Source organism: Halichoeres trimaculatus, unplaced genomic scaffold (genome assembly GCF_033239565.1).
Source record: "Halichoeres trimaculatus isolate MK-OKI-2021-1 unplaced genomic scaffold, fHalTri1.1 fHalTri1_scaffold_15, whole genome shotgun sequence".
NCBI classification, from domain to species: Eukaryota; Metazoa; Chordata; class Actinopteri; order Labriformes; family Labridae; genus Halichoeres; species Halichoeres trimaculatus.
Genome location: NW_027437193.1, coordinates 16,207,195 through 16,218,037, shown reverse-complemented (window position 1 = coordinate 16,218,037; position 10,843 = coordinate 16,207,195). Strand labels below are relative to the sequence as shown.

General features: G+C 41.6%; 1 protein-coding gene across 1 annotated transcript; it reads left to right on the top strand.

The window, feature by feature from the left end:
* Positions 1-4,226: 4,226 nt before the first annotated feature.
* tmem275a (transmembrane protein 275a) lies at positions 4,227-10,434 on the top strand. The gene is made up of 2 exons (XM_074689529.1): positions 4,227-4,754; positions 5,693-10,434. Exon 2 carries the CDS (start codon positions 5,809-5,811, stop codon positions 6,424-6,426), a length of 618 nt encoding a protein of 205 aa, XP_074545630.1. The 5' UTR covers positions 4,227-4,754; positions 5,693-5,808; the 3' UTR covers positions 6,427-10,434.
* Positions 10,435-10,843: the final 409 nt, after the last annotated feature.

The window sequence follows — 10,843 nt, the reverse complement described above, 5'->3', positions numbered from 1 at the left end:
AACATCATTGATATTCAGGGCAACACAGGACAAACGCTGTGCTCTGGAAAAAATTGTGGCATGCTGAGAGGCTGAATAATGCTGCCAACAGGAGCCCGAAGAGTTCACAGCACCTTGATGACATCCAGCAGTTCGATTGTCAGACCTTCAATCACCATGTAGCTCCTCAATCCTCTTCAGTATACCTCCTTCTTCCATAATAGTTACAGCAGGATGAAGGCCACTGTGAGTCCAGAGACTTTAACCCATCAGCTATCATCAGAAAACAGTTCACACTAGCATTCAGACTCTTCTTGGTTAGTATTTCTATTTGAGAACACTAAGGGCTCTAATTTTGTGGCGCAGCGCAGGGGGTGCTAGCCTGGCGCAACCCACGCAGTGTTAATTCCGTGTGGCGCACCAGCGTGCACTGCCAATTTGACAATTTGGTAGACCGTCTGCGCAGAGATGGGTGTGACTGCGCGGCAGGGAGAGTTGACGGCACACCAGGGGGAGGTGTCAGCAGATTCATGTTGGCGCAGTGACAATTTCGTGCCAAAAAAGTGCGCTGAAAGCTCGCCAGCTCCAATCTGGTCTATCCTCGGCGCAAAGCGGAGCGCACCCTCCGCAGCTGTAATTTGGTGACAGGCGCACATGTGCGCACATGTCAACAAAGTCTCAGAGGCAGGTTTCCAGAGTGTCAGGCACATTTTAATACAATAAACAATCACAGCAATCACTATTTAATGTAACTGTCTGAACCAGCATATACATTTATACCTAAATTAACTGTCCCGTCAAATCTGATGTCAGATTAAAGCCGTTTGTCATAATGGAAAGTTAACCTGACGGCAGCTGGAAGTTTGATGCACATCTTACAATTAAACAATAAACAGCCTTAACATCTGATACTGAGTATATATCTGGCTTCTCTCATTTTACTTAATTCAAAGAAAAGAGGGAGAGAAAAGACAAAGAAAAAAGAGACAAAATAAATGTTTGTCACTCAGGATTTATCCGTGATTTCCCATATTTCTCTGTTTTAGTATTTATTTTTAACGTGATCTAAAAAGATGGAGTACATTGTTGTAAGGAGGATGAGGTGGAGACACTGGGAAGTGTATACAGTATATCACCAAAGATTCTGCTATTTGGCAATGACGAAGCAGGAGTGTAGGTGGATCAAAAGTATTCTGAATAGATAAGCCAGCTGTGTAACTGTCTCTTCATTTTTTACTCCTATTAATGACAAGGAACAGATTACATCTGTCCCGGGAGCTGGCCCACACGGTGACGTGCTTCGTGTCCTCTGATGGGCCCTGCTGTCCATTCTCCTGCTGCAGGGACAGCGGCTCTGACCGTCTCCGCTACCGGGTCTTTCCAGCACACTGTTTCCGCAGTGCTGGGGATCACTCAGACCAATCAGACACTGCGCCTCGGCCGCAGGGTATTTAAAGGCGAGGAGAGGCGCTTATTTGATTGGTGAAAACAGCGCTCAGCTGTGTTAAACCCACTCATGGCTTTTCTCCTCCCTCTCTGCCATTTGGGCAGAGGAAGGCGTGGACACGCACCTCTGCACTCCCCTGCGCCTTGACTGCGCCTCTCTTGGCACTGCAGGAAACTTGCAAAGTGCGCCGGTCACACCCTGTTCGCGCGGCCAAGGCCGGGGCAGGGCAGGTGCACCTGCGCTTGCGCCTGGTCTACTAAATTAGAGCCCTAGATGTTAGCAGTCATATTGGACACATTATGAAGGATTTAAATGCTAGGATGGCTATGTATGGTTTGTTTGCTGTTGTAGTTTCATAGCCTTAGCAAAAAAAATAATGTCAGTTTCTTTTAATAAAGCCAAATTAAAATGTTTATTTTAACAGGGCATACTTTGATTGCACTAAAGTTGACACTACAGTTAATTTCAAGAGTATTTTTTAAAATACTCTTGAAGAACTTTTGAAGTACTTTTCATTAGCTCACTTGTACATAAGTGAGATTTCTCCAGAGGTGGGCAAAGTAAACCAGAACTTTAACTTCTGTTACCTGTCAATACATTAACAAAGACTGATTCATCAATCTCTTTCAAAATTAATGTTTAAAGTTGATTGTGCTGTAGTGCACTTTGATTTTCCAGCTTATTACTCAAAACTGTCAACAAGTTGAATGTGGAACACTGGACATGTCTTAGGGGGAATTCCAATTTCCCCCTTAACCCCCAATTTTAACCCTCAATCTCAAAAATGTGCGATCCCGTGCCGGTGCCAGTAAGTTAAGGGACAAGTTAGAGGGCTGTACGGCCCCTCAAATTGAGATTTTCTGGCACCAGTAAGGGCTACCCAGAATGCATTGCGTATTTTCACCAGCTTCACTGCAACCAACATGGCGTCCAAAGCGGCGAAAAGAACGAGCTACAAATTAAGTATTTTGGTCAATATATAACAGAAATATATTGCGAAAACCATTGTATTTTCTTATTTAAGCCATCTTCACCGATTATTGACCTCATAGTTGCATAACTTTCATTTTATTTGACAATGTTTGCCAGCCAGATTGGCGGTCCCGGTTTCAGTGCAGAGCTTCATTCATAACATAAAGTTACGGTAGCTGAGATGGATGGAACATTTCGTCCGTATTTTGCATGAAAATACAGCACATCTAACTATTACTGGCCGACGGACGAAACGGACGAACACACGTAGAATATGAATGGGCCCTGCACACTGTATAGCAATGGAGGACTGACGTATATTCTACTGTATTTGGCTAATTTAACTAAGATAAACAGAGCGGTCTTTTCCTCTCTGTCAGGCTACAAAAAACCCGCACACCTGTCGGTGATAGCTGTTTCTGGCTCATAATGAAACTGACAGGGTTAACATTGCTAATATGAAAAATAACAAACAATGTTGTCCCAATGTCATTTCAGGGACTACAGAAATGGCTTCTTCTTATTATTATTGTTTTCCTTCTTTATTTTTTTAAATTGTCAGACTGAATGCAGCTTGGGCAGAGTGCTGCCCCCACAGTCTGAAGACATAACTGCATTTAAGGGGTGTTCCATTTGTAAATCACAAAATAGCCCTTTGGTTTTGAGTGTCACTGAGATTGAGGGTTGAGAATGAGTGTTAAGGGAGGAATTGGAATTCACCCTTACTCTATAATAATCAACATCATGCAATCAATGAAAGCAGACCACCTGTGTGCCATCGTCATTTCCGGTAAGTGCAAAGTGGCAGTGTTTGATCTGAGACAACACTACCCTGTAATGAGATATACACTAATATATATATCCCTAATATATATATATATATATATATATATATATATATATATATATATATATATATAAATATATATATATACACATATTAGGGATGGGAATTTACAGTAATTCCTGTAATCAAATATTCTAAATACCTAATGAACGAATATTCGAATACTCGCAGATTATGATTATTTTTATTTTAACTATTGACAAAATTGGGTTCATTGGACATGGACCCCCCATAAATGAAGTCACTACAAACATCTTTTCCACTCTCATAGATATTCCCTGTTGCGGGGGCTTGTACTCCCGCTTGACAAACGCCATCAGCTCTCTGAAGCCTCCACCTTCCACAAAACTTATTGTGAGCTCACCTCCAGTTATTAGCAAGCTAATCTTCTCTGCTAAGGTTTCGTCAAAACGACGTGCTATCAGGCCTAGAAACTGACGCCCATGTGGTTAAGCACCGAACTAGTTATTATATCGCATGCAAGTTTAACGCATATATCTTGCACTGGACATTAACTCGACAAGTCTCAAATGTAGCACTTGTTGTGCTTTTGCTTTCAGTGTAATAACATGTTCCTAGAGGGCAGCCGTAAAACAGTTGAGAAGTCGTAAGTTGCCATACTGTTAAAAATTCTCCTATGTAGAAGCTTCGGTTAGGCAAAAACAAAATGCTGGGTCACACATGTGAAGCTGTGTGTGTTTAAGTCATGTCACCAAAAGCAGCACTTGCACAGGTGTGCGAATAACAAAATGTTACTCGAATACTCGGGGTTAATGACGAGTATTTGAGTACTCGATTACTCGTGCCTATCCCTAATATATAATATATAATATAATATATATATCGTTACAGAAATTTGTTAAAAAAAAAATTACGTTTATTTCTTGAATAGTTGATTAAAGTAAATCTGTGATCTGACACACATGCGTACACACACACACACACACACACACACACACACACACACACACACACACACGGTAGGCTGCACTGGCTCGGAGAGGAGGCGTTGAGTCGCCACCTGAGGGTTACAGATGAAGGGAGCTATCTCCTGTACATTAAACATGAGGTTTTGTGGAGAAATATGACGACTTCTCACCGACTGCAGCAGAGATGTCACGCGCATATCAACGTTTCTCCTCCATATTTGTTGCGGGATGACCTGTCAGGTGTTACGTGCGACTCGGTCCACATCAGAAGCAGCAGCGCATAGGGTTGCTTTCACGTGGTCACTCAGAAGAAATGCCATCTCACCTTTAGGTGATGTCTCCTCAGCTCCTTCTCTCGGACGTGATTTTGCTCGGCAGGTCGCACCGCCTCGCGTTGTGGCTCCTCTGATTGAATGGCTGTCATGACTTGTGCCCTCCGGACCGTGAAGCTACGAAAGCAGGAGGAAACCGCTCATTTGGCGCTTGTTTGTCCTTTCATCCTCTCCGTGTAATCAGAGTGGGCATCTGTGTGACAATCTGCGGATGGAACAATGGGAAAACCTGAACATCGACATAGAGGGTAAGATCATTTTTACGGGTTATTTTCTACAGGAATTCAACACGTCAGTGCCATAAAGACGTGTGAAACCACCAGAGCTTAATCCAAATTTCACCATTTTGTTGTTATCTCAAACTAGCTCGTTTATCAACTGATGTAAACGTTTCTGTAACAGTCATTTACCCACATCTGTACTCTGCATGCTGGAACGAAAGGGCTGATCTGAACTCAACACTGAAATGCTTCTCCATCCTGCACAAACAGCTGCAGTGCCTTTGCATACACAATTATAAAAGAGAGGATAATAAAAAAGTTATGATCAGTAATGTGAAATTATTGGTTTACCCACAGGACCAATTAAAAAAGTCATACTTGAGTAACAGGTTGTGGGCACCATGTTTAAATGGGGGCTTAGTTATCATCTATACAACAACAACAATAACAGAACCCTACATGATACTTTAAATAATTTGCATTTTGATTTTTTAGTCTTTGGCACCCTAAAAGGCTCAACCTGTGGTTTATGTTGGTTCCCAATTAAAGCAAAACCAGCAGTAAGGTTAAAGTCATTTTTTAAATATTTTATTTTTTTCAAGATTTTGTTGTTAGAGGGTCCGTCCACACTTGAGGGGCAGCCTCATAGTGTTATTCAAAAGACAACAGCTGTTCTGCAAGTGCACAGTCAAAGAACCCAACTTTAAATCCACCTTCCATGCAACAAAACAATATATTGTGCAGTCTTTTTGCACCCTCTGCAGATATTTGTAATCTAAAGAAGCAGCAGAGCTCCTTGATGGATTACACACCCCCTCTCAGCCAGGACACTTCATTGTACCAACCATGATAGTTAGAGATACGAGTGCACAGACCAAGGGCAGTGCAATGAGTGCACTTTTTATTGTGTGGAAACACATAATTATATTAAAAAACTCATTTCTGTAATTTATTTTATATTTCAGACATTTCCTGCTTGTGAATTTATGTGGGTGTTGCCATGGGGAACAGTTTGGATTAAATCACAGGAAGATTTGATCACACAGAGGGAAGAAAAGAACAAGAGTCTGAAGGTGAAGACATGGTCATCACTGACAGAAGCACCCCTGTACCTAAAAAGGAGCCCCAGAAGAAGATGAGGGTCAAGTCTCGCCCTCACGGCCTGCCCTCTCCTGCACTCTGCTGTGCCTGTGGCCTCTGCATCATGCTGGCTGGACTCAACATCACCCTGGTGGGGGCTTTCGCCTTCACTACGCTGGTGCCTTCTGCTAACCCCCCTATAATAATTGGACCTATCCTGCTGCTGGTGGCTTTCTCCTTCTTTGGGGCGTGCTGTGTGTGCAGCCGCCTCCCCCCTCCCCACAGCTCCAGGAGGTCAAAGGTAGGCGGTAGGGGCACAGGGCTGATGGGGCGTGGTGGGTTGGCGGGAGGGGCGGCGTTTGAAATAGAGACCAGTGAGCACACACTGCAGGACACCACAGCTGTGCAGCTCAGCCCCACCTCTTCCCCTGGATCCTCTCAGGCGTCCAGCCCAGAAAAAGAGGCTCCTGTCGAGGCCCTACCAGGGCCTTGCAAGCTGTTCACCATGGAGACCAACGGCCCATCTTCTGTTTCCGCCACCGCAGTCTACTTGACCTCCACAGCAGCAGGAGGAGGGGAGGTGAGGCTCAACCTGCCACGTGAAGAAGTGGTCACCTAGCAGCACAGAGACTCTTCCAAGGCCAGAGTGCTGGCAGTGTACATATTCTACCGGATCGAGGGCTTGCTGAGTGTGAATTTGTCCTCTAGTTTACGTGGTGCCATATTTCTGGTCGTGAACAGTATGCTTTTGATTTCCCCACTGTGCAGCCAACTGGTTATCAGCATGCAATGTCAAGAAAACATTCAAGTATTTATGGATCTTGGGTTTTGGAATTCAAATTCCTACCTCTCTTGTGCTGTTTTCTGACAAGCCTTTGTTTTCAACTTTGGGCATTATGAACAGCTCTCATGTACAGAAAGTTTTCTGTTTCGCTGTTTCTCTGGTTTGTGGAGATCTCACCTGTCTGCAGTGATCCCTGAGGGCTCTTCTGAAACAAATGATTGTTGACTCATTCTCAGAATTAAAGATTAGTTGTGAAAGGGCAGCATGAGAACCTGAGTTGAACAGTTCAGTTAAGTTTTTGTGGCATTTGGCATTTTGTGTGACATATACAGTCCTGAATTTGTCTTGGGGGCATCAAATATCACAGGTCACAGAGGTCCCAAGGCAATATCCTCTTCACCTAAGTTTCAGTTCTTTGGCATTTACAGTTATTTCCACAGGTAATTTGACAGAGCTGGTTTATGGCCATTAAACTGATCAGGAATAGTCATTCATACAAAGCAGTGTTACTGCATATGCTCGTTACTGTGAACAGTTTTAAGGAGGCATTACTTAAGGGGATGCACCGATCTGATCCTGATATGGGGAACCAGTTCCGATACCAGCTCAAGTATCAGGACAAGGGCTGATCCATAGGAGAGGTCTATGCAACTCATTCCTATGCTGTTTAGTGTTCACCAACACAGGTAGCTCTGTGTCATTTTGCTTTTCAGAGCCAAAGAAGCATAAAGGAAGATAACTACAGCAGCAAAGCAGCTTGGAGGTATTTCAGGCTTGTTTAGTCCACCACGCTTAAGTAGGGATCGGTACCATTAGGTAGTTTTATAGGTACTGATGAAGTTCTGTCTGTGGTACCAAGTACTGCTTCACATAGGGTCAAACCATGTTTTGTACTTAAACTAGGGCTGGGCAACGATTAAAACTTTTAATTGTAATTAATCGCATGATTTCCCTGATTAATCATAATTAATCGCATTGTGAAAGTGCCGTAACATCTGTCATGCAAACACATTAATCAGTGCGTGTTATACAGTAATAGTTAAATCACATATTTAGTGCAAATCAAATTTACAAAATGTAAATACAAAATTAAAGCTTATTGCCACTGTTAGGGCATTAAAGTGATTCTGCGGGATGGAACAAGTTGGGTCCTATCACAAGGTTTAGGGCAGAAATTACCCCTACAGCAGTGTTTTTGTGCAGCAGAAGCCCAGAGCGCTCGCACCAAACAACCCCTCCCTGCTCCTCTGCCGGTTTCCTATGCACTCAGACGGGGCCATATTTTACTTGACCAAAAACACAAATAAACGGACTCACACTGAAAAACTCTGATATCGGTCTGCATTCACGCTTATCTAGAGAATTTTCAGCGTGTTACTTTCACACAAAAACACCGCTAAATAAGGCTCTAGTTCTCATCGTGTCTCTTCGTCCTGGCAGACTACCTGGGATTGTTTAAATCTGGCACGCCATGCGCGCGGACTGATACACTAAGCGGTGAGAGCCTTTAAGTTCCATGGCGTTGCCACTCTTCTCCATGCTTGTTTTGGTTACTCATCGTGTTTTTCCGCCAATTTCACTTCCGGTTCCACCGCGGTCAGCAACAGACATTTACAAAATAAAAGCATGTGAGCAAAATGCACTAATATATTAGTGCATGTCATAACTAAAATATTCAACGGCGTTAATAGATTGACGGGTTAACGCGAAAATAATGCGTTAACTTGCCCAGCACTAACTTAAACACATCCTTGTGACTGTGAGAGGGTGGAAGAGTAGGCCATTTTTTCATGCTAGACATGAACACAGCATTGCAAGTTTATATAATGAGAAATAAATCGGAATACCTTATTGATTCCTGAGAGGAAATTTCCTATCAGTTACATCTTTATTAAACAAATTATTAATTACCACACCCATTAAATGCACACAAAGTACTGAAAATTGTTACCTTGAGTACCAATACCGGTTGCCAGGTATCGAGCACCTGTACCGTATCATTTCAAATTATGAAAACTATTCAGTCATACTCTGGAAGCGGCATGCAATTTGCGGAGGTTTAATTTCTAACTTATCTTCTGCTGAGGTTCACAGTTTAATTGTCATGCCCATTAGTACAGGAGATTTACCCACCACACGTTTGCACCTTTATAATCCCATGTTATAATAATCCATTGAGTTTAACATTTTTTTTTTTTTTTGTTTCACAAAGTTAGAAAAGTTGCCAAGTTGGTTAGTTAGCTCCCAGTTTTCCAATATGTTAATGAATTTAAGTTAATTCTGGTGTTGGATCGGATAGGCATCATCATCAGCCAGTACGAAAGCCCAGGTATTGGTATCTGGACATCAGAAGTCAGATCGGTGTATCCCTAATTACTCCCATGGTTTCAGATCCTCTGATATTACACTAACACTGTTTCTAAAGTTTGTTTCTCACTGTGCTCTTACCGATTTCCATTTGAAATGGCAGTCCAAACTCAACTCTTCTGTTACCGGTCATGCACTTGTTTTATGTGTTCTAGCAGTTGTTTCTAGTTCCCCTTTATTTACAGACACATTTCAGTTGTACCTGATTCACAACCATCCATATGATCATGGATTAGTTTTAGCTCTGTAAAATCTTCTATAACATCAGTATTAAACAATTTATGTAATTCACAATTATCAGGCTTACCTTTGAAAACAAGTAATGCTCAGCATCTCTTCTGTTGATACCAAGCCATAAGAACTGGCAGTTAGGATCAGCTTCCTGTTAATGGTTTAATGCTTTTGGTTTGTTGTGTTTGTCTGTGCCCCTCATATAGCACACCAGGGAGGCGGAAAAGGTACCGAAAGGTTTTAGAGATTCATTTTAATGTCAGGCTTTGCTTTAAGTTCAGACTGAATTTATCAGTAACTCATGCACGGTGTAACGCAGTTTAGATCCAGGTGGAATCTGGACTTACCTTGCTGTAAGGTAAAACAAAAGGTATCATAATGATAGTTTTCTCATCAGAAATTTAAATGTACATTGGGTCACCACACAAAGAACATGTGTTGCAAATCTCATCATGTATTAACCTGTCTTTTTAAAGTATGATATTTAAAGAAACCTCAAACAGCAAAAATAGCAAAACAACAAACATCTTCAGCCAAGAAGTCTGGTAGAGTTTTGATTTTCAGATAGCATAAAAACTACCTGCTCCCCGTCACTGTGATGTCTCTTTGTCGGTCATGAATTTGACTGGACAGCAGAGATATTTGAACCCTGATTTCCTTGAAAGGAAAGTTGCCTTAGACTGAGATATCAGGATTAAACTAATGAGGGCTATAATTAAAGTGCACCACAGCATTTTTGTCCAGCAAGCCTTTGTTTGACTCTGAATTTCTACTCAATGTTGTGAAAACATAACCACCCACTTTCTGTTTATCTCATTAATTGATTTATGTTTGCGAATGTAATAAATATCTACAGATGGCTTAAATGTTCTATTTCAGGGATGTATTAAAGGGAGTTATATTGAAAGTAAACATCCACTTAGAGGCACACAGTCCAGTGACCGGATCCGTGTTTACTTGGGTAATCTGTGACCCAGCTCCTCAAAGGGACCAGTATCCATGTCAGAGTGCTCTCTCGCTCTGCTAAGGCCAGAGTGCAGAGCTCATATTTTTGCATGTACAGGATCATGGAAAATGCAAACATCTCTGTGAAGTGTTGGTGTTGTGTGTGTGTTCTTTAATTTTGTGTAGCACTCATAAGAAAGAAGTCTAGAATCTGTAAAGTCTTAATATTTTTGTGAAGATTATAATTTCTTTATTTAAAAAGTACATTATCAAAATGTGAATCCTCAAAAAGATGTTAAAATAAAGACGACTCTTTCAGTAGAACATGATGCTACTCTTTATGTATGTCATGACACAATTTTCTTGTTGCATTGCATTTTGTGCTACCATGAGGAGACTGGACATGTCCAAATGATTTATAATCTTGTTGGATAATGTCTTTTTTTTTTGAAGACCCCTACTCAAGCTATTTGCAGAGAGATGAGTTAATGGACTCTTTCACAGAATTTCCACATGTGCCAGATGCCATTTACCTTTGAGTTAGTTTTTATATTCAAGCCAAACCATATAGGGTGACAATCAACACTAGAGAAGTTGCATTTCCTTGCAGCAAATGCGTTGAAATGCTGAAGCTGGAAAAGTTTGAATAAAAGTGGAAAAAACTGAAAATGTAAAATAAAGGAAAAAAAAAATGTTAAGAGAAATGAGG